At 34.4% G+C, this 25,158-nt stretch overlaps 2 protein-coding genes across 2 annotated transcripts; both read right to left on the reverse strand.

Annotated features, from left to right (window-relative positions):
* Window positions 1-14,754: 14,754 nt before the first annotated feature.
* LOC108472966 (desmethylxanthohumol 6'-O-methyltransferase-like) lies at window positions 14,755-18,713 on the reverse strand. Its single transcript, XM_017774534.2, has 2 exons — window positions 17,900-18,713; window positions 14,755-15,370 (listed from the first exon to the last, which is right to left on the reverse strand). Exons 1-2 carry the CDS (start codon window positions 18,662-18,664, stop codon window positions 15,071-15,073), a joined length of 1,065 nt encoding a protein of 354 aa, XP_017630023.1. The 5' UTR covers window positions 18,665-18,713; the 3' UTR covers window positions 14,755-15,070.
* A 3,120-nt stretch (window positions 18,714-21,833) lies between these two features.
* On the reverse strand, window positions 21,834-24,809 carry LOC108471877 (receptor-like protein EIX2). The gene has a single exon (XM_017773423.2). It carries the CDS (start codon window positions 24,792-24,794, stop codon window positions 21,921-21,923), a length of 2,874 nt encoding a protein of 957 aa, XP_017628912.1. The 5' UTR covers window positions 24,795-24,809; the 3' UTR covers window positions 21,834-21,920.
* Between the last annotated feature and the right edge of the window lie 349 nt (window positions 24,810-25,158).

The raw sequence follows: 25,158 nt of genomic DNA on the forward strand, positions 1-25,158 counted from the left end.
TTTTCCACAAAATGTAATATGAATTTCGATTACTAAATTAAAGAAATGTTATAAAACCCAGTCAAACAAAATGGATGCCGTGGTCCCTTAATCATTTCTTCATGCATAAAACAATATTAAATAAATTGTAATAAAAAATCTAAAATTATAATTTTTTTTACAGCATTCGAACTGTGCTGTTGTCAAAAGACAAACAGAACAGCAACAATATTACAAAGTTTCAGCAAATAAAAAAGTCGCATACCAACATTTCAACATCAATAGAGCAACAAAACAAAATCTCACCTCCAAGCTTTAAACATTTTCTCTCTATTAATGCCAGCAATTGCCAAGGAAGATGCCATTATGTTACTATTCTTATCTGCCACCGAGAATACAACATTTCCAGCCTTTATCATATCTCTATCGATGCCTACAAAAATCGCTTGAAGAGACCAAGGTCTCATTTCCTTGTTGACACACCAAGAAAACACCACCAAAGAAGCAAGTTCAATAAATAAAGAATCATAAATTTTCCAGTTCATAGTTAAAAATACTTCTAGAGCCACCTTAACAGCACCAGCCTCGGCCACATCAGCATCGTTACCAGCCACCGAACCACTGCTCTTGCAACACCCTCCTTATCTCTCAATATCCCACTACATCCAGCTTTGCCTTCTTTTGCAACCCCACTCACATTAAACTTTAACCATCCAAGAGGAGGAGGTCACCAAAATGCACCAGTAGATTTGGATTCACAAGTATCAAAACTACATCTATTCGGGCAAATCCACCAAAAACTCTCCTGCAACTTTACTTCATTAAATACCTATCGAATCCACAACAAAGCCCTCATCTTAGATTGAAAAATAAAATTTTCCACAGACACCCTCTTGCTTTCGAAAACCAACCCATTTCTTGCAAGCCAAACAGTCCAACAAGCTGCCGATATTGATATCAACTAGAAACTCTTCCTAATATCAGCCAATTTTACTTTGTTACATAATGCAAAGAAGTCCTCAAAATCATCAACCAGTTTCCAAACCACCTTCCACCAATCAAAAATTTTAATCCAAAAACTTACAATATATCAGCATTTGAAGAACAAGTGTGAAGCACTCTCCGGCTCTCTTTCGCACCAAGGACAACTTACCAAAAAATTTTGTAAGTTCACCCCTCTTTTGACCAGAAATTCCTTCGAAGGAATTCTGTCAATAGCTAACATTCACAGGAAGCTATGCACTTTAGGAAGGACCTTAAGTTTCCGTAATTTTTCGCAAGCAAAATTAATATCCACCTCTCTATGCAGTATCAATAATTCAGAACATTTTTTCACTGAAAACTCTTCATTTTTATCATTAACCCAACACAACTTATCCTCCATATCTGGAACCAACACCTTACCTCTCACCCTCTCTGCCAATTCTCTACACATCACCTCCTCCCTACCCAACAATTTTCTTATAAAGAAATCGTTCCAATCATCTCTACACATCCCAGATAAACTCAAACAATCAGCTACCGAACTTTTCTTATATCTAGCAAGATGAAAAAGTCTTGGAAAGACCAGTCTTTATGGTCGAGCCCCACACCAAATGTCTAACCAAAACAATGTCGTCTTTCCATTTCCAATTCTCTAAAAGAAAGAGTCTTCCCCCACCCATTTAGTCACTTCAGCATCTTTAGGATTCTCAACTATACCTCTCCATATGGATGACAAGTCTTTTAAATGAGATGTTTTAAATCGCCATCTTTGCACTTCCGATCCATATTTAGCTGTTATAACCTTTCGCCACAACGCATCTTTTTCAACCGCAAATCTCCAACTCCATTTAGCCAATAAGGCTTTGTTTTTTATTCTTAGATTAACCACACCCGCTCTACCCTTACTCTTTGGCTTACATACTACTTTCCAACAAACCTTATACTGTTTCAATAGGGTCGGAAGCGTGTAAATTATTGTACTAAAAAATCACATAAAGTTCAATTCCCAGGGAAGAGAGGTGGATCACAAGGATCTCTTAAATACTAAGTCTTTCCTTAGTCAGAATATTCCTTCTATCGTAATTTAATAGGACAATTAAATACTACTATTATACCCTCAAATATTGAAAGAAAAATAGGACAAGAAAGAACACAAGAATTTTAACGAGGTTCAAGAATTATACCTACGTCCTCGGGCACTAACACCAGATGATAACTTTACTATCTCCAAAATATTACAAACAAATAGAATTCATTAAGAATTCTCAAATGGGAGAAGAGAGAAAACTAAGAGAGAAAGATTGGTTGAGATGATTGAAATGAGAAATGGTTAGGCCTATTTATAGTTACGGCTCAGGGACTAACTTGCAAATGGCCTAAAAAAATTAGGGACCAAAATTGCAATTATCCCATTCAACTTTAAACAAGTTGCTTGCCACTTTTTTTCTTTCGGTGCCAATTACACCTCCCACCACCCACCATTTTTGACTTTTCAACAATCTCCACCTTGAAGATTTGATTAGGATAATCACATCTTCACTTCTTTCAACTCCCCAAATTCGATAAAGCTATCTTTTGTATTGCCTCCAAATGCGCTCTCGAGCGCCATACACCTGAAGGTGCTCAAATTCTCAAGATGTTAATCAAGTTCAAACAATGATTAAACTTGATTGTTGTTACCACTTTGGTCATCATATCTGAAGGATTATCTGCTGTCGAAATCTTCAAGTAGAATTTTTCCTTTTCAAAGACTTCCCTTTACAAAGTGATATCTTACGTCGATATGCTTGGTTCTTGAATGATAGACTTGATTTTTCGCTAAATGAATAGCGCTCGACTATCACAATATAGACTAATGTGACTTTGAACAACTCCCAAGTCTTTCAACAATCCATTAAGCCAAATAGCCTCCTTAATGACTTTCAGAATCGCCATATACTCTTGCCTCAGTAGTAGACACACCATCAGAGATCGTAAGGTAGACTTCAACTCACTGGGGCTTTCGCAAGAGTAAACAGATACCCGTAGTTGAACGACGTTTATCTAAATCACCAAAGAAAGTCGGAATCAACATATCCAACTACAAATTGACCAAGTGCTTCATCCTGTTCAAAATTAAACCAACATCTACGGTTTTTCAAGATACCGTAGAATCCATTTCACTGACTTGCCAATGTCCTTTTCGAGATCATGCATATACCGCTCACAACTCCAACAGCTTGTGAAATGTCGGGCCAGTACACACCATCGCATACATCAAACTCCCAACTGCATTAGCATATGGGACTTTTGCCATATATTCTTTTTCTTCTTCACTTTTCGGAGATAATTGAGCACTAAGTTTCAAATGAGAAGCAAGTGGGGTACTTACATGTTTTGTGTTTTCATTTACACCAAAACATTGTAATACATTTTTCAGATATTGCTTCTGATTCAAACAAAGCTTGCCTCTCCGTCTATTTCTACTTATCTCCATGCCGAGAATCTTCTTGGCCTCACCTAGATCTTTCATTTCGAACTCTTGATTCAACTGAGCCTTCAGCTTATCTATCTCTTTTTGGCTCTTCGAAGCGATTAATATATCATCAACATACAAGAGTAGATAAATGAAAGATCCGTCATGCAGCTTCTGCAAATACACACAATTGTCATATTTGCTTCTTGTGTACTTCTGCCTTCTCATAAAGCTATCAAATCGCTTGTACCACTGCCTCGGGGATTGCTTCAATCCATATAGCGATTTGTTCAGCTTACAAACCCAATTTCTACCACCAGCATCTGTGTATCCTTCGGGCTGAGTCATATAGATCTCCTCTTCTAATTCACCATGCAAGAAAGCCGTCTTAACATCAAGTTGAGCTAGCTCCAAATTCAACTGTTCTACCAAGGCCAACAAAATTCTAATGGAGGAATGCTTCACAACAGGGGAAAATACATCATTGTAGTCAATTCCCTCCTTCTGAGCGTAGCCTTTAGCTACCAATCTTGCCTTGTAGCGAACATCTTTCTTGCTAGGAGATCCATCTTTCTTTGCGAATACCCACTTGCATCCGATTGCCCTTTTACCTTTCGGTAATTGCGCCAACTCCCAAGTATTGTTCTTCAAGAGAGATTGCATTTCTTCATCCATGGCGCATTTCCATTTGTCACTTTCTAAGCTTTGCATTGCTTCTTGATAAGTGACAGGAATATTATCATCAACAACGGGAAGGGCGTAGGCCACCATATCAGTAAATCGAGCAGGTTTACGAATTTCTCTCTGTGGCCTTGTAACTGCAACTGGTTCTGGTGTACTTAACGGTTCTTGGGTCAGAACCTCTTCAACCTCTAATTCCTCCATTATGGCTGGAGAATTAGACTTATTAACTGGGCAAATCCCCATCTGCTCAAACTCCACCTGTTTTGGAGTACACTCCACCTGCTGTGGAGTATCGCTCGTCTGAATATCTTTATCTCTTTCCTTTTCAATGTGGCGATTCATCAAAGGTAACATCTCTCTACAGATCATTTTCTTTGTGTCTAAGCACCAAAGACGAAATCCCTTCACTCCAGAAGTGATTCCCATAAAGAGAGCTTTCTTTGCCCTCGGATCTAACTTTGACTCCTTCACATGGTAATATGCGGTGGATCCAAACACATGTAAGGAATCATAATCAGAGCGGTTTTCCGACCATACCTCCATAGGAGTTTTTCTTTCTAATGCAGATGATGGCAAACGATTAACAAGATGACCAACGTATGTCACACCTTTCATTAAAATTGCTTGCCCAACCCAAAGATTGGACAACATACATCGAACTTTCTCCAGCAATGTTCGATTCATACGCTCTACCACTCCATTCTGTTGTGGTGTATCCCTAATTGTGAAGTGTCGAACAATACCATACTCTTGGCACACATCGAAGAACGGATCACTTCTATATTCCCCTCCATTGTCCGTCCTAAGCCGCTTGATTTTCTTGCCAGTCTGGTTTTTGATCATAGTTTTCCATTTAAGAAAAACTCCAAGCACTTCATTCTTAGTTTTCATGGTATACACCCAAACTCTTCTGGAAAAGTCATCAACAAAAGTAACAAAGTAGTGCTTTCTTCCCAACGAAAGTGTTTTGGAAGGCCCCCACACATCTAAGTGAACATATTCCAAAATACCTTTTGTATTATGGATAGCAGTGCCGAATTTCACTCTCTTTTGCTTTCCTAGAACACAATGCTCGCAAAATTTTAATTTGCAAAACTTTGCACCTTTCAACAATCCTTGCTTTGCCAGAATTTGCAAGGATTTTTCGTTGGCATGTCCCAACTTCATATGCCACAACTGCATTGAGTCCAATTCTTTGTTGCCGGAAGCTGCAGCGACTGCTCCAATAACTGTACTACCTTGGTAGTAATACAAGTTATTTTTCCTGATGCCCTTCAATATCACAAGTGCGCCAGATGTCACTTTCAAAACCCCATCTCTCATAGTAACAACTGAACCATTGGATTCCAAGGCTCCCAATGAGATGAGATTTTTCTTCAAACTGGGCACGTACCGAACATCAGTTAGAACTCTGGTTGATCCATCTTGATTCTTTAATTGGATTGAACCTATCCCAGCTTTCTGAGCATTGTCATTGCCCATATAAACAACTCCTCCATTTAGCTCAACTAAATCAGAGAACCACTTCCGGTTAGGGGACATATGATAGGTACAACCCGAATCTAATATCCACTCATCTGAATGGAACGACGATGATGATGCAACCAGTGATAGTTCAGAGTCACTGGTATCATGCTTTACAACACAAGCATCTACAGCAGACTTTTCCTTATTCTTCACTTTGGACAATTTTTCTTCCAAAGGGCCTTTCTCATGACAAAAGGCACATTCATCTTTCCAGTCGGACTTTGACTTTGATCTCCCTTCGAGTTTTCTTCCGAGTGTATGAACGACCTCGGACTACTAAAGCTTCAGATCTCGATTGAGTTTTTCTTTTGTCTTTCTTTCTCTGTTCATAATCAGATAAGGCCGCATGAGACTTCGCTCGAGATATATCACTCCTGCCATGAAGTAGAGTAGTTTCTAGGAACTCAAACTCCTCGAAGTGACCCCAACAAAGATCAAAGCCAAATCTTCATCTTTGAATGTCTCATCCATATTTAGCAAATCGGTGACTAACGATTAAATTTGGTGATGTGATCATTCATTGTGGTACTTGGGACGTAAGTGAAGCGAAACAGTCTTTTCTTCAAGTGGAGCTTATTTTGACTGTTTTTCTTCAAAAATTTTTCTTCAAGTGCCACCCACAACTTATTTGCAGAAGTCTCCTTTGAAAAAACATACCTCTGCTCTCGAGAAAGGCATAATCGAATTGTGCCACATACCAACCGATTGATCGCCTTCCAATCTTTCTCCTGTACATCATCTGGTTTCTCTTCATCAATGGCAATGTATAGACCCTGCTGAAAAAGGGCATCTAGAACCTCACTTTGCCACATACCAAAATGGCCCGTGCCATCAAAGATATCCACGGCCAATCTTGTATTTGCAATTGTCGGTCTTGTCCACATAGATGATGTTGAAGCTCCTACATCGACCGTTTTCTCCATAATCTTTCAATATACCTAAGGAAATCTTTTCTGATGTGGAAGATCAGTTTAAACTGCAACCACGGAGCATACTACGATTAACCTTCGGCTCTTGATACCACTTGTTGTTTCAATAGGGTCGGAAGCATGTAAATTATTGTACTAAAAAATCACCCAAAGTTCAATTCCCAGGGAAGAGAGGTGGATTACAAGGATCTCTTAAATACCAAGTCTTTCCTTAGTCAGAATATTCCTTCTATCGTAATTTAATAGGACAATTAAATAATACTATTATACCCTCAAATATTGAAAGAAAAATAGGACAAGAAAGAACACAAGAATTTTAACGAGGTTCAGTAAATTATACCTACGTCCTCGGGCACTAACACCAGATGATAACTTTACTATCTCCAAAATATTACAAACAAATAGAATTCATTAAGAATTCTCAAATGGGAGAAGAGAGAAAACTAAGAGAGAAAGATTGGTTGGGATGATTGAAATGAGAAATGGTTAGGCCTATTTATAGTTAAGGCTCAGGGACTAACTTGCAAATGGCCTAAAAAAATTAGGGACCAAAATTGCAATTATCCCATTCAACTTTAAACAAGTTGCTTGCCACTTTTTTTCTTTCGGTGCCAATTACACCTCCCACCACCCACCATTTTTGACTTTTCAACACCTTAGCCATCTTCTTTTCCCTTCCCTATTTCCCCAAAGGAAATTCCTCCTAATCTTATCAATCTTTTTTATAACAGCCGCCAGAGCAGAGAATAAGGACATGAAATATATCGGCAAAGGGACAAAACAACATTTATAAGCACAACTTTCCCAACCCAAGATAATGTCTGACTCTTCCAACCCGATAACTTCTTACTGACTTTTTCAATAATCGGATCCCATGTGGCAATTCTCTTCGGGTTCGCACTTAATGGAATCCCCAAATAATTGATAAGTAGAGACCCAATTTTACATTTGCAAATAGCGGCCATCCTAAATAAGGTTTCTTCTTTCACACCAAAACCCACTAAGAAATATTTTTTAAAATTAATGTTAAGGCCCGAAAAGATCTCAAAACACCTTAAAATATACTTAGCATTGCTCACCTCATTTTCATTAGCTCTTAGGATTGCTCACCTCATTTTCATTAGCTCTTAGCATTGCTCACCTCATTTTCATTAGCTCTCAAGAATAAAATTGTGTCATCCGCGAATTGAAAATGAGAAAAAGTCATTCCAGGAATAACATTCTAAAACCCTTCAATAATTCCCAACTCCTCAGCTTTGATAAATGCTAAATGAAGAACCTTCGTCACAAGATTAATAAATAAGAATGGAGAAAGTGAATCTTCCTGAAGAAGGGCCCTGCGTAATCTGAATTCACTAGTCGTCGAACCATTAATGATAACTGCTGCACGCACCGTAGAAATGTATTCCATCATCCAGCCTCTCCATTTATCACCAAGCCCCATTTGAATAACACCAACTCTAGAAAATCCCACCGGACACAATCATAAGCTTTAGAAAAACCAAGTTTAAATATCAAAAAACCCTCACTTCCCTCATTCTTTCTGACCGAATGGATCAATTACTTTGTATTAACACTCCATCAAAAATTTGTCTACCTCTGGTAAACGCACATTGTGTGTCACTCACCACCTCCCTGACCATATTTCTTAGCCTATGAGATAGCACCTTGGCCACTATTTTGTACAAAGAACTTACCATACAGATTGGCCTAAAATCTAAAATTTCGTTAGGGCTTTCCATATTCGGGATAAGGGTTATAAAAGACAAGTTGATACTCTTCTCTAACTTTTCGGATATTAAGAAATCTGTCATTAAACCAAACAAATCCATTTTCACTGTTTCCCAACAATTTCTAAAAAAAAAAATTTGAAGCCATTTGGACTAGGTGTTTTTGATTCATCACAACTCCAAACGGCCTCTTTGATTTCTTCCATCGAGAATGGAACCTCCAACTTCAAAACCCATCTCTTATTAAGCTTTCTGAAATTCAGATCTAAGTCCATTTTTCATCTTCTTGTAGGGCAATCAAAATAGTTATTGAAAAAATTGAATAAATCCTCTTTCATCTCCTTTGGTTCTTTATACCACCGACCCCCTATTTTTAACCTATACACCATTTTTCTCTTCGTTCTTATTTTTATAGCTCTGTGGAAAAAGGTATTGTTTGCATCCCCTTCTTTTAACCGTGACATTCTTGATTTTTTACGCCAAAAAGATTCTTTGAATTTTATTGCTTCCCTAAGCTCCATGTTCAACTTTTTAACTCTTCCATTTCTGACTTTGTCAATTTCCTTTGTTCGCTTTCTTCATCAGTCACCTTAATTCTATCTTCACTTTCCATAATTCTTTTTTCCAAAGTACTGCCTACTTCAACATTCCACTTATTAAGTACTCCTTTCAGTGTACGCAATTTAACAGCCATGTTCCCTTTTAAACCCCCCATTCCCAACCATTCAATTTCGATTAAATTCCTATAGTCTTCTTTTTTAAGGCAAGCATTGACAAACTTCAATGGTCTTGGCCCCTAGTCGAAGGAACCGTTTACCAACAAAACTAGAATATAATCCGATTTCCATCTATTAAAACCATGCTATTGAAAATCCTTCAACTGAACTAGCCAATCTTCCTCTATTAAGAATCTGTTAAGTCTACTATGTTTACTATCCGAACCAATCCAAGTGAACTTTTTCCCCATTAGCGGCAGATCAACCAACTTACATCTATCTATAAACTCTCCAAACTCCTTCGATCCCTTCTCAATACCCGAACAGTTAATTCGTTCACTTCTATTTCTCACCGTATTGAAATCCCCTCCAACTATCCAAGCTTTACAAAATGTACTTCTCAATCGTAATATCTCCCCCCATGGAATTTTTTAATCCGAATGGTTGTTGGGAGCATAAACATTAATCAGTACTACCTCCTTCCCCTCATGCACCCATTTGCCCTCTACTGCAATTAACCCCTTCCCACAAAACTTGACTACGACTAAAAAACACCCCTTATCCCATTTTGTTAATAGTCCTCTTGATCTATCAATAGCAAAAACAAATTTAAATCCAAAACAGTCATCCCCTTAAATTTTTCTAACTAAATCTGCTGACACCGATTCCAACTTAGTTTCTTAAAGAAAACAAACATTAAACCTATGTATTCTCGCAAGTCTATTGATAACTTCAATTTTAGCCCTCGAACCCAGCCCTCTAACATTCTATTTTACAATACGCATGTCTCCAATCTAATTGAATAATTGAAATTAAAACCAAAAAAATAATCACTCACTAGAATCACAAAACCCCCAATCCTCAGCCTTTGAAATCTCCCTATTGCTTTCCTTCAACCCTCATTAACTCTTCGATGACCAACTCTTCATCACCTTGCAACTAAAACCCAGCCTTTTCCCCACCTCCCACGTTTTCTTTGCTTCTTTGAGAATAAATTTCCTTCTATTGCTAATCTCTGAATCCAATAGCGACAAATTTGCAATGCTTTCGTCTACTGGAATCCCCCTTTCCTTTCAATTTCCTTACTCCCCTGTCCCTCTTCTGTTTCTCTTTTGAAGTGAGCACTGAATCCTGAATCTCTTGCTTAAATCTGACCATCTTATTTAGCACTTTCTTGATTCTTTTATTCTGTCTAACTCGTTGAATTTCCTCTTCTATTTTGTCTGCTGAAAATCAATCCCTTGGTCCCTTTGCACTTGATAAATGAGTGATACTTTATTTTTGGGCTCTCAGTATTATTTGGACTATTGAGCTTTGAGCTCTCAACATTATTTGGACTCTGCAAAACTATCTCATTTAAGCCCAAATCATTTCCTACCGCTACTTGTGATTCCACCTCAATATTGTTCAAATCATCCAGACCCCTATCAGATATTAGAATTGAACTTCTTCTTGGAACGGCTCCGGTGTCAATCGCTCCATACTGTATGGCACCGAAAGAGCTTACTAAGCTTAAGGCTCAACTGTAAGAGCTTTTGGATTGTGGTTTCATCCGGTCTAATATGTCTCCGTAGGGAGCACCAGTTCTGTTTGTTAAGAAGAAGGATGGAACCATGAGTATGTGCATCGATTGTCGACAGTTGAACAAGTTGACTGTGAGGAATAAGTATCCGCTTCTGAGAATCGATGACTTAGTTGATCAATTCTGAGGGGCTTCTGTGTTTTTGAAGATTGATCTTCAATCTGGATATCATCAGTTGAAGGTTAAGGAAGCTGATGTACATAAGACTGTATTTAGGACTCGTTATAGAGACTACGAGTTTCTAGTTGTCTTTTGGTCTAACGAATGCTCCAGCTACATTTATAGATCTGATGAACAGTGTGTTTCAGCCTTATTTGGATCGGTACAACATAGTATGTAGGGTTGGGTGGGTGTTTTAAACCTCACATGGTTTGTAAGGATGGTTGGAGATGGTGTGTAGAGGATGAGGGTAGTATATCTGATTTCTGATACTACTTTACACATCTATATCTGTATCTGATATGGGCTTAGGCCCAAATCTATATCTGACTGATTCTGATTTTTTGGTTGTGTAAGCATACTTAATTCTGTTGGGTTACACACTGAGTTTACGTAAACTCAACCATTTTCTGTCTATTCTGTACAGGTAATCCATAGAGTTAGGTGGATCGGTGCAACAGAGGACTCGTCAGTGACCACTTGTCGTAAACTGTTTTATTTTGTTTACAGTTTTATTTAAAGTTTGGTGTTAAGATTTGAGAGTTTGTATTTTCTGGAACTGCATGGACTTTTAACTGTTGGTTTTGGTTTTGTTGCTCGATTCATGCGTGCTTTGTCAAAAGGTTTTTTTTTTCTAAAAATGATAGTTTACTAAAATAAGGCTTTCTAAATCACGAACTGTATTACTAAAACAACACGATTTTTCGTAAGCTTCCGCTCTAAATAATTTTTAGGGAAATGGATTAATGTTTTGATAATAAATATAGAAACTTAAGAGTTGAATAAACATTTTTGAATTTGTTAAAAACTAATAAGAGCTAATAAACAGAAATAGTTTTATTGTGATGACTTAGTTTACAAAACCCATACCATGTGACATCGTCAGATTCGGCCATAATGTATAGGTCGGGTTTAGAGTGTTACAGTTGCAATGTTAGGATTTTCTCATTTGGATGATGTCCTCCATTTTGGATTTTTACTCTACCTTGCTTGAGACACTCTGATTTGTTGTGTCTTTAAAAGTAAAAAAAACTCTTTTTTGATCAAAACATGGCAGATTCATCAAAGTAACATTTCTGCTAACAATTATTTTATCAGATTTCGAACACTATAACTTAAAACCTTTTGTACCAGTAGAATATCCTAGAAAGATGCATTTAACGACCTTTGGCTCAAGCTTTCCCTAGCTAACTTTAGCATAAGCAAGACAATCGAAAATTCTAAGATTAGAATAATTGGGAGGATTACCTAACCATATCTCCTTTGGAACTTTACCGTTCAATGCTCGATAAGGAAATCGATTTACTAAATAACTTGTCAGGTTTACAGCTTTAGCCCAAAATTCCTTCCCTAAGCTTACATTAGAAAGCATGTATTGAGCCTTTTTTAGCAAGGTTTTGTTCATTCTTTCTGCAACTCTATTCTGCTGTGGACTTCCAACAATGGTTCGATGTCTTTCAATTCTTTCATGTTTGCAAAAATCATTAGACTATAATGAACAGAACTCAAGACCAGTATCCATTCTCAACTATTTCACATATTCTCTGATTTGTTTTTCTAACAGTGTCTTCTACTGTTTGAAGATTCTGAAGACTTCACTTTTCTATTTCAAGAAATAAGCTTAAACTTTTCTAGAGTGGTCATTAATAAAGGTTAGGAAATATTTATCATCTCCTTTTGAGATGTCAAAAAATGGACCTTATAAATCAAAATGAATATAATCTAGAGTTTTTTTATTCTGTGCATTACTGAATCAAAACTGACTCGAGTTTGTTTCTTGAAAGCATAATGCTCGCAGAAATCTAACTTACCAACTCCAGTATCTTTGAGAAGACCTCTATTGCACAAGACTGACATACCTTTCTCATTCATATGACTTTGTCGCATGTGCCAAAGTTTGGTTGAATCGAAATTGGTGGAGAAAGAGTCACGTTGTGTCGTCGCGATGTTAGGTTAATTTTCATCACGATGTGGTGGCGATTTCGGCTTTTCTTCGATAATCGCAGTCGTAACAGTAATTATTGAAACTTGCAGAATGTTTAGGTTATTTTTTTCTATCCTTTCATCATAATAAGAGCCCCACGAGAAACTTTTAAGCCATTTAACTCAATGACTATCTTGCAACCGCTAGAATCCAAAATTCCAAATGAGATAAGATTTTTCTTTAAATCAAGAATATACTTGACATCTGAAAGTGTCTGAATAATTCTTTGTGTATCCTAATTTGTAATATTTCGATTCTGGATATTTTACATGAAGAGCTATTCCCCATCAACACATTTCCACCTTCAAGTAAACTGTACGTGGAAAACCAGTCCCTGTTGCAGCACATATGGTAGAAGCATCCTAATTCTAAGACCTATTTGGAAGTAAGATAAGAGCTTTCGCTCGTTAACACTAACAAGAAATCATCACCTCTGTTCTCGACTACACTAGCATCAACAACTTTGGCTTTTTGCTTATCTTTTTCATCATTTTCGGCATCCCTTTTGATTTTATTTTAAAGTTTCCAATATTCTGCCTTAACGTCACCCACCTTTTTACAATAGCCACAATATTTGTCACGATTTTTGGATTTGGACCTTGCTTTAGACCTGTTTTGATATATCTTTTTGGTTTGTTGTCTGCCTCTTGCAACTAGAACCGAGGCTTGCCTGTCTGCTTTTTTGTTTAGGCCTAACTCGTTATCGAGTTTATCCTTACCCAGAAGATTCCCCTTCATATCCTCGATTGAGAGATAATCTCTCCCATAAATCAGAGTTTCCCTAAAAGTTTTATAAAAAGAGGGCAGCCACAACATAGCTTTATCCTCGTCACAAATCTCTGCTTCAAGATTCTTTAAGTTATTAAGAAGGGTAACAAACTCACTAATATGATTTCTAATGGACTCACCTTTGGCCATTTTAAACATGTAGAGACGTTGTTTTAATACTAACCTGTTGGCCAGAATTTCATCATATATAAGGCTTCTAGTTTCTTCCATAACGCAGACATTGTTTTCTCTATCAGAACCTCTTATAATACATTATTCATGAGGCATAATTGAATAGCGGATAGAGCCTTTTCATCGAGCTCATCCCATTCTGACTGATCCATATCTGCGAGCTTCTTCCTTATAACGACCTTTTTTAGACCGTTTTGAACCAGTATTTTCATCATTCGAACTTGCCACAAATTGAAATTTGCAATTCCATCAAACTTCTCAACATCAAATCTTGACGCTGCCATCTCTGAACGGGTTGACTGTAGAAATTGAACTAGCTCGTATACTAATTTGTAGGGGATAAACATGTTTAAACAACAAACAAAGTGAAGAAAATAAGAATTGAAAAGATCGAATACGCAAATTTTACGTGAAAAAACTCCTCAAAAGAGGATAAAAAACCACGAGCAAAAGGAGATTTTACTATAATAAAGGAGAGTACAAAAGATGGAGAGAATTAAAAGAAAAATACGAAGCCCCACAAGAAAAACCCTTCGAAACAAAGAAAAAAATTTTCTCAATCTAAATATTTTGTTGTGTAAAACCTAGAATAACTAATTTGGGCCTTAAACATTCATCCCGGCTTTTAAAAATTTAACTAAATCTAACTTAATTCAATTTTAAATCGTTAAAATTTAAGGCAGGAGAATTCATTTTAGCCCCTATTTTAATTCCATCTTTAAAATTAAATTGATAAAAAAAATTAGTTTTAGAATCGAAATAAACATGCTCAAAAAACATTTTATGACCCTTCACATAATTTTAAAACCCAAGTCGGAATAGCAAGTTTGTACAAAATTAGGTGTCTATTATGACATATGATGGTTGACAACCTATTTTCTTCTATAACCTATGTAGAGAGAAGATATATCAATTTCTTAAAATTGATTATAAGAGTATTTTGCCTATTATATGTATGTGAGAAATGTTGAAAATTTTTTTAGAAAATAGAAAATGTTTTATGTGAAATCATTTGAACACTAAAAAATATAAGCTTTTCAAGCAAAATAATTTTTTTGATAACTATTTTCAATCAAACAAACACAATCTTTAATTTTTATTTTATTTAATTTTTTTTGTTAATTATAAGAGGAGAGCAAAACCCTAACAATAACACAACTAACACGACTCGTACTCAGACCACACCTAGGACAGTAATATCTTAACTATCAAGCCAATACATGAGTTTATATTTTAGTTATAAATTCAAGATACAGATCGAGAAAAATAAAAGAGAGAATATAACACAATCACATGCATTTATTGAGACCTAAATGAAATAAAGGAGGATTCATAAATTAGGAAATTAAATGCCCACCACTGGCATTATGCTAAAAAGCTACTAAGCATCAGGATAGGCCTCAATGATGGAAGCCAATGCAGGAATGTTAATGATTTTGTAGTGAGAAAAGCCTCCTCCTTCCAAGATTTTCTTCCATTCCGCCTCTGTTCTCTCCTTACCATTGGCATGTGCAATCATTACGAGGTCCAGCAGAAATCCAATTTCATCAAACACTCCACTTCCATCTTCTTTCAAAATTATTTCAACAATTATCACTTTTCCATTCTCTCTTGGTATTGCTTTCTTACAATTCCTTAATATTTTTATGCAATCCTCGTCACCCCAACAATGCAATATCCACTGCAAATAAAAAAATACAAAAAATTAATATCTAGTTATTTTCTTATAATTATATTTTTCCCTTTTTTATGGAACTTTCCTCACCTTGTGGCCTCCTGTCATGTCTGGTTACTTTTTTTTATTAAACAAAATTATTTTCTTTATTTAAATCTTTCAAGTAATCGAAATTTGTCCCTATAAACTTATAATCCCTCACTCTAAACTCATTAGATATACTTTCTTTATAATCTTTTAATGTAACCACACTAGTATCATTAAAGCTCCTATAGTAGCACAGACCATAAAAAATATAATTTTATTATTTTAATAGCATATATTTTATAATTTTTAAAAGATTAAATTAAAATTTTATCGTGTTGGGGGTCAAAGTATGATTTTATCTTTACTAATTTAAAATTTTAAAAAAATTGAAGGGCCTAAATAAAAATTTTCCATTTTAGGTGGTTTAGAGTCCCTACCAGACCCCTAGCTACATCCTATATGATAGGGTATGATTGCATTTTACTCCCGGGTAAATTATTTTTTGTATATTAGATCAAAGAGCAAATTAGTCCTCTTTGTTAAAATTTTTATCTATTTGTACTATTAAAAACTAACGTAGTTGACAGAATAACCAGACAGTGACACGCTGTGTGCCATGTATACGTGATGCTGACATACAATTACCAATTTTTAGCAATAAAGATGGATAAATTTTTTAACAAAATAACTAATTTGCTCTTTAATCTAATATACAGTGACTAAATTACCTATTTTGTGAGTAGAGAGAAAAAATACAATTTGACTCCGATTATAGGGACCTTTATGGTCCTTTTTCCTTATTAAGATAGTCAATACAAATAGGTTTTTCTAGTCTGAAAAATTAATTGGTTTAAACATTAGTTTGAACCAAACATATCTATATCTATACTACGGTCAACCTTCTCTATAACAACCATGTTTTTTCTGTCAAGATTTTGTTTGTTATGGAGAGGTGGTTGTTATATACTTATAATAACATGTTGTTATAAAAGATAATTGTTGTAAACCTACAATAGAATTCATATCATGAATTTCTATCAAATAAAGAAAGTGAGAATTATATTAAAAAGGAAAGTGAGGATCAAATCAACAAACACTAAAAGATGTATAGCTAATGCATGCATTATTATTTTTATGCACCTTTTATCTTAGATTCTTCCACATGATTAATTATGAAGTTAATCATCAATCAACAAGTTCAATTAATTAATATGAGCTATCAATTTAAAATTAATTAATTTATCATGAGTTATTAAATTCACCTAATTTATTTATAAGTTTATGATGTTCCAAATTAATAGTAGAATATTTAATTAATTAGGAAACTTAATAGTTTATTGAATTGATATATTTAATTCCACTCATTAAATATTATTTTCATTTAATAAAATATGATTAATAAATTTGTTCTTAATTTTTATTATTTTTACTAACGAATTTTAAAAATAAATAATATTTAATATACCGTCAATGTATGAGTCTCATGCATCATCAATAAATAATATATAATTTTATCATTAAATAAAATAAAAATAATAGAAATACCTATAAATAATAATTTTATTTAAATATAATTATTATAAATTAATGCTAATAACACTTGAGTTCGAGCTTAGGGTTTTAACATTTATTTATAATTATATTTAAATAAAGTTATTAGTATTTATTTATAGACCTTTTATTATTTTTATTTTATTTAATAATTATATATTGTATTATTAATGAAATTCATGTAATCACAATACATCAAATATTCTCCCATTTAAAAATTAATTCAAATATTAACTCACAAATCTATTTAAAATTTAAGTTTGATTCTAAACAATTTTTATAAATTTTATTTTTAAAATTCTTTAAAAAGCCAGCTAAATGACATAAAGGGTTGACTCTATCTCAAGCCCTTTTTCTTGGTCAATTCAAACCATTTATATTAACATACAATAAATTGTGTGAGTATGACATCTTAGTCATATTTTAAATTAATTATGGAATATTCTCATTATTACCAATGTAGGAAGACGTAGGTTTAAGTACATTGAAGCACATTATCCTCCTATTTATTGGTGGGAAGGGGTTATGAGTAATTTTAAGCATTGTATCAACAAAAGCATATACAAACCTATAATGAGATTGTTCAAAAAAGGATGCAGACCATTTTAATTATCTTCACCTTATAAGATTAACAAATCATTTCAATTATTATAAAAATCTTTTACTGTTTTATGGTCTAAGTTTAATTTTATTCGTGTGGAGGGTAATATTCAAGTAAAGTCTTTTTTAAAGGTACAAAGATAAAAAAATTATGTAGTTTATAATACAAAAATTTCTACGGTATTTTTACTAGAATTGGACTACTTTAATTTTTATACCTTGAATAGTGTATTTTCACTCTCACAATTACAGGAGATTAAAACAATAATAGTGTTTCCGCAGTTACAATGTTTGTAAAATTTTTTTGATGCTATACTCCATGAAAAACGAATTTAAATTCATGATTTAAGTAAATACCTTTAAAATGACTGCATCAGCATTTGGAATAGCATGAAACAAGTCACCACCAATATGGGAGACCCCATTGTATGTTGGTGCCGTCGAGACGACATGCGGCAAATCAAAGTTAATACCTTTGATGTGTGGATATTTTTTGACAATCTCTGATATTAAGCCTCCCGTCCCACCTCCGACATCAACCAACGATCCAATGGAGCTCAACCCTTGTTTGTAACTCGACAGGATTACACTAGTGAGGAATTTGGATGTACAAGCCAGGCCATCATTAAAAAGCTTGTTGAAATCAGGGTTCCTTGATGCTAAATCCCATATCTCACACCCATGAGCTTTCTTGAAGGCAAAGCCACCTTCTTTCACGCATTGGCTGAAGTAGTGCCAAGGAGCCATCTGCAATGGATGGTTCTCCATTAATACCATGGGCATCAGGGTTTGCTCCGAATCATGTAGAAGCCATCTCGATGAGTGAGTTAGGTCATACAAGAGATCTCCACCGTCTGAAGGATGGTGGACGGTGAAAATCTTTCTGCGAATGAGCAATCTCATTATGCGAGCAAGGGTGGTGATGTCAGGTGAAGTAAGGTCACCATTAATGCATGAAGCTATTTGCGACAAAGTGAGGGGGCCACCATTAGAGTGTATTATGTCAGCTATGCGGAGCTCCACGGCACACTTAAGAGCCATGGAATCTGCGAAACTGTACAAGTAACGCCATATCTCTGCTTGCCCTTGTAGCATTGCTTCATCTAATTCTATTCTTTCCATTGCGTTCGGCCTTTGTCCTAGTTTTCGTGAGATCTCATTTTTCCTAATAATCAATAAGTGATTTATATAAAGCGGAGAGGAAGAAAATTGGAGGATTTTTTTATTCAAATATTTCTAGAATAAGATAAAACTTTCAGTTTTTTAATCAAAGTCCCTATAAGAACAAACATGAATCAATAAGCAATGACGTCGTCTGACACAAACTGTTGATTTCAAACATAAAACATAAGAAGAAGACTTGTTCAGGGAGAAAAAGAAAATTTTGAGAGTGACCTCCCAATTTTATATATAAAACTTATATAAAATTCTTTCTGTCGACTTTATTATATTTTACTTATTTCTATGAAATATGAGTTGGAGAAATATGAAGGATGATCTCATGGTTGAATTCAAATTTTTTAAACTCTTTTATTAGAATTGTTTTATTTTTAAGTAATTAGTTTTCTATCCCATGTTATCCTTGTGTTTTAGAAAATTATTATTATTTAAATAACAACATATTAATTAAAATTATTAATGAAATAATTTTTAACATATATAAACAACTTAAAAATATATTTAAGTTTTTAAAAGATAATATATTTGTAATATTATGCATATGATTTATAATTTAATTATAGAAAAATTCAAAGATAAATTTATTATAATATATATAATTGGTGATTCAAAAAGTAAAAATATATATTATATAGATAATTTTAACTTAATTGTCAATAATCTTTTAATTTAATGGCAAGAGTATTATGTTTTAAGTAAGAGAGCTTGGGTTTAATTCTAAGTAATCTCATTCTTTTTCTGTAATTATAAAATGTAAGGGCCAATTTTGTCCGGCCCAAACAGAAACCAAATGAAAAAATAAATAAAATTAAATAAATAAAAAATCCAATTACAAAATATGCCAGCCCAAATTACAAGCTCGAATATAAACAAAATTCACTACCCAAATTACAAGCCCAACAGCCCAAAAACTCTAAGGCCCACTATCTAAAAACTTTCAGAAACCCTAAGGTTTCTGGAGCTGCTCCTCCCCTCGCAGGCACGCCATCCTAAGCCCTTTGTCGCAAGACCTGACGTGCCCCTGTTGTCATTTCACCAAAATGACAAGGGTGCCATTCTCTCCCCACCATTGACTCCACCTCCACCTGTAAAAAGGAAACACAAGAACAGTAGAAAGAAACAGTAGCAAATTAAACAGTAGATGGCAGAAACAAAAGAAAAAAGAAAAATATGTATAATCAGATATAAAAGCCGAATTTGAAATGTATTTTTTTGGATACACGAAGCAATAAAAAAAAAAACAGAATACAAAATTTCAAAAGTAGTTATTTATTTATTTATTTTTGAATCAATTTTTACTAACTTTTGTCTAGCTGATTGATTAACTTCAACAATTTACAAATCTAACATATCTTGTTAAATTTATGTGTTTCTAGAAAATTTTGTGAGGAATTCAAAAAATCATGCTGGCCTTTCATTTAGTAAATTTCTTTTTCTTTTTTTTCCCCTAGTGATGGGCATGATAGAAAAGCCAGATTTTAGGCAAAACAAAAACAAAAATAAAAATGACAGCATTTTAAAATAATACTAGACTCATAAGAGTATAGGTAAAAGTATTTTAGCAACTGCTCAATTAAATCTAGGATTACATTTTGAGCCTTCTACGAACATGGGCAAATCGATCTAGGTACAATAGATGAATGAACCTTTGTTAAAATTGAGATGTTAAATATTTATTTTAATGTTCTATATATAAGACATAATAACAAATTTAATCCTCGATTTTTATGTTTTAAGTCAACTTGATCTTTACTCTTTTATGTAGAATAAATTAGGCTTCAAACTTTTCATCGTAGATGTGATATTTTTTGTATTTTAAGAGTTGAGAAGGGGTTATAAGTAGTTTTTAATTTCATATAAAAAAATATAATGAAAGAATATATAAAGTAAACCAAAACAACAAAATATTGTCCTCAGTCCCAACGAAAGAACTTTCTTCCAAGACCCCAAATTTCCAAATTTGAATTTTCCACAAGAATTATTTTATAGTCCATTGAATGTTTCCTTGCATTGAAATGTTCAGTCTATATTTAAAAAAAAGTTTATATTGTGAATTGTGGTTAATATTTATATATTAAAAAAAATAAAGTCTCACTCCCTCGTCATGCTCTGTTTACTTGCTAATATTTTGTTCATTATATACAGTAAGCAAAGAAGAAAGACCATCTTTAATATATTAAAATAGCATTTTCATTAATAAAACTCATCATTTTGAAGTTGAGTTTATTTTTCCTTTTTTCTTTCTTTTAATCTTTTGCTTTTTTGGTTCAATTGACTAGTATTTGTCCCATTTGATTGCTTAAAAGACTTGAAATTGTCAATTAGTTTAATAGTTGAGTTGATTATACTTCACATAATTTGCGAAATGCATGTATATAGGAAGAAAACAAAAAGAAGGGCAATGTTCAAAGGATGAAAGAAGAAGAAAGAGAGATCAAATTCATCACAAAGCTACAATCAACTCTAAAAATAAAATATTATTAAATATGTTATTGAGGTTTATTATTAAGTAGCAACATTCTATTTCAATTTTATCTTGATTTAAATGGAGCGATGATCAAAGTTATTGTCAAACATTCATTTAGTATGAGTTCATATCATATTAACTCCATCCCTTACCTCTAATATTATATAAAAAAAATACCTTATTACACTCTTGTAAATATAACTTAAATTTAAATTTGAAGTTTGGTTCAATTATTTAATGTAATATCTTATAAAAATTTTGGACATTATAAAAGTATTACATTAGAAATTTTGATAAAGTAAAGGAGGAAAGCATGCAATTATCCCGAAATAAAGTTGAATGAAGTTGTCCCCCTTCTCTTGCAGCGTCAAATGTTGTTCCATTTCTATGGGAATAAATGTCGTATTCGTTTTATTTTTCAAACTTAATCAAATCTTGCTCATATTCGTTATTGCACTCTTTAACCCAGCAACATTTTCATTATTGACATAGAATTAAACACAAGCATACATGTCGAAAAATCATACAAGCTTGAAATGCCATTTATTTTTTGCAAAAGGGAAAACATGAATAAGGTGCTGAGTATTAAATCTAAACTCGAAGTTTAGATTAATTAATTCATGTAATCCCTTTTAAAATGTGGCATTTAATAGATCTGACATTTCGAATCTTATATAATCAAGTACAAACACAAACAAAATTTAACTATATGTTGTTTTTCCATCAATCTACCTACCCATAGTAGCCCAAAGACATATATAGCTTTCGACCAATATGGTCTAACTTTCGATAGTATTCATGCCTCCAAGACCTGATATAAAACAAGGGAGCCACTACACTCGAAAATCCCATTACAAAGCCAAGAACTATGCTGACATAAAGCCAATTCACGTTACTTCCTTCACTTCTGCTTCCATTATATGCAACATTAGTCGGAGTACGATATGTGCTGCGGTTTTTAGTGAGAGGAGGTCCGTAAAGATGATTGCCCATGTAAGAAAAGTTTCCAAAGCTTTGAAGCTGAGTGCTTGTTGGGATTTGTCCTGTCAAGTTATTGTAGGAGACATTGAAGTGATTTAAGAAATTCAAATTCGAAAAACTTGAAGGGATTTCACCATTCAATTGATTCATCGATAAATCAAGAGATTCCAATTCCATGTTGCCAATTTCGTTTGGTATATTTCCTATTAGGAGATTCCCTGATAGATTCAATGACTGTAGCTCAACAAGACTTCCAAGTTCTTTTGGGATTGCTCCTATGAGTCTATTAGTTGAAAGACACATGCTCGTAACAAGTCCTAGTGTGGTACTGTATTCATCCACTCGTCCTTTCAGCACTAATAAAATTCTCATACAAAACAAATTAGTGCGGGTAATCGACCACTGAAACATATAGCTATTTTGGTTGCTTTTGTTAGCCATTGCACTCAAATTACTAAAACATTTTGGAATAGATCCTGTAATGTTGTTATTGCCAAGGTCCAAGATCCGAAGAGATTGAAGTTGACAAATTTTTTGAGGAATGTGTCCCTCAAAGTTATTCGATCGAAGGCTTAGAATCTCAAGTTTTGAGAGTTTGTCCCCAATCCATGTTGGTACACTCCCACTGAAATGATTGTCACTGAGATCAAGCATAATCAAACTCGTAGAAAGTTGCAACGTAGATGGTAATTCTCCAAACATGTCATTGTTACGAAGGTTTAGCACGGAAAGATTCAAATGTCCCAAAGAAGGTGGGATTTTCCCGGTCAAATTGTTGTTTTCCAAATTTAAGTAATCCAAACCTCGCCAATGATTCCAGCAATCTGGGATTTCTCCAGAGAGAAGATTTCCTTTAATGGCAAGACATTCCATCGGCCCCTTTCTTAATGGATTACAAACTAATTTAAAAAGTGGACCTGAAAATGAATTATTTGACAACATTAAATATTGTAAAGCTGGGAATACTCTTGGCAATGGGCCTGTGAATCGGTTTGATCTCAAGTCAACAAATTCTCTCACGTTCAAATGTGAAATCCCTCCCTTAAGTTGATTATATGAAAGATTTAAATGTTCAAATTGAGTGGACAAGTTCAAAAACCAAGTGGGCAAGATATCCGAAATTCCTGCATTGGACATATCTAAAACAGATAAATTCTTTTGGAATTTTAACCATCGGGGAAACTTCGGGCCAAGATGCCATTGGCCCAATTTGATAATTTGACATTGAAACGGCAGAATCCAGCTTGAGTTTGGTTGAAATCTGAGCCTGTTTTGTGACGCCTCTAGAGTTGTTAATCTCTTGATATTAGAAAAATGGGTTTCTGATACAACTCCTTCCAATAGGTTACATCCCAAATTTAGAGTTTCCAAACTTTCCAGTTGTCCAAAACAGCCCGGGAAAGTACCATTTAATTGATTTTCTGAAACATCAAAGAACTTCAAAGATGATAACTCCCCTATGGACAATGGAATGGGACCAGAAATATTGTTTGCAGCAAGCGACAAGTGAGCTAGGTTTTTAAAGTGCCCAAGTTGATCAATTAAATGGCCAAAAAGATGGTTATGTGACATATCCAATGACTCTAAGCAATCCAAACAACATATAGACAGACTCAGAAGGATTTCTGATACGTTTTGATCAATTTCATTGCTCGAAAGATTAAGGAATTGAAGATGATTTAAACTAAACAAAGAGTTGGGTGTGAATGAATTGAGTAAGTTCCCACTAAGATCAAGAAATTCAAGAAATGAGATGTTCCTAAAGTAATCCGAAATTGGGCCTTCCAAAGAATTGCTACTAAGATCAATGGACAGAAGACCATGAAGACCAAATATGGACATAGGTACTGAAGAAAAGTTGTTCTCAGAAAGATCAAGAACAACAAGTGATTTTGTAGATTTGACATTGATCGGGGATGGATCATCTTCCAAACTGCAAGCTGACAAGTGCAACTCTAACAATGAAGGATGTTGGAATGTTACCTGTAGCCAATCAGTTGCTTTACGAAGATCCGCATAACTCAAATCCAGGTACTGCAAGAAAGAAAGTCCAGAAACCCATTGAAGACTTTTTGGTTTGAGATAATTACCTCCAAGATCAAGATACTGCAACTTTGAGAGATTCCCAAGGTTATAAGGAATTCCACCCTGGAATTGTGCATGAGAGAGGTTAAGATATGTTAAACTTCGCAGCATACCCAAAAATTTCGGGATGTTGCTACGAAAATTGTTATTGCTCAAGTCCAGGGAACTGAGATGCTTCAACTCCAGCAATGAAGAAATTATTTTCCCTCTTAGCGGGGAATTGTTCTTTGATCGATGGTAAGCTTCCCATTCAGCAACTGGTGCATCAAAATGGGGCACTGGAAGAGGAGCAGCCAAGTGCAGTTGGTTGATATGGCCCGTTGAGTTATGGCACACGACACCGAGCCATTTACAACAATCCCCACCTTCGACCCAAGAAGACAACCTGTTTGAAGGGTCAACGAGATCATTCTTGAACTTCAGAAGGGCATTTCTCTCACTTTCAATGCAAAGCACATTGGAATTGGCATCACAAAAGCTACAACAGATAGCTACAATGACAAGAAGAAATGGGAATAAGGTAATTGCAACACTTTCCATGGTTGCGATGGTACCAACCATTGCTTGCAACTCCAAATATATAGAGTAAGCTTAGCTAAAACAAAAATATTGTGCACGTACATGAAGCACAAAGAAGTTTCTTCCAAATTTCCACAATGTATTTATAATTGATAATAGTCTATCCGAAATTTCCAGTAATTTAGCATTATTTTATTTTACATCTCACATCAACACATAAGTTAACAAAATTATAGTCAGTAATTGCTTTGAAATTTGTACAGCAATGGAAGAGATCGATGGGTTTGACTTTGGAGATAGGAAGGAAATTTCTTTTTAGACCCAAGCAAAAAATAAATGGAATTTTTGTTCAATTGTTGTATAATTATATAATACACGTGTCGAT

Source organism: Gossypium arboreum, chromosome 11 (genome assembly GCF_025698485.1).
Source record: "Gossypium arboreum isolate Shixiya-1 chromosome 11, ASM2569848v2, whole genome shotgun sequence".
NCBI lineage: Eukaryota > Viridiplantae > Streptophyta > Magnoliopsida > Malvales > Malvaceae > Gossypium > Gossypium arboreum.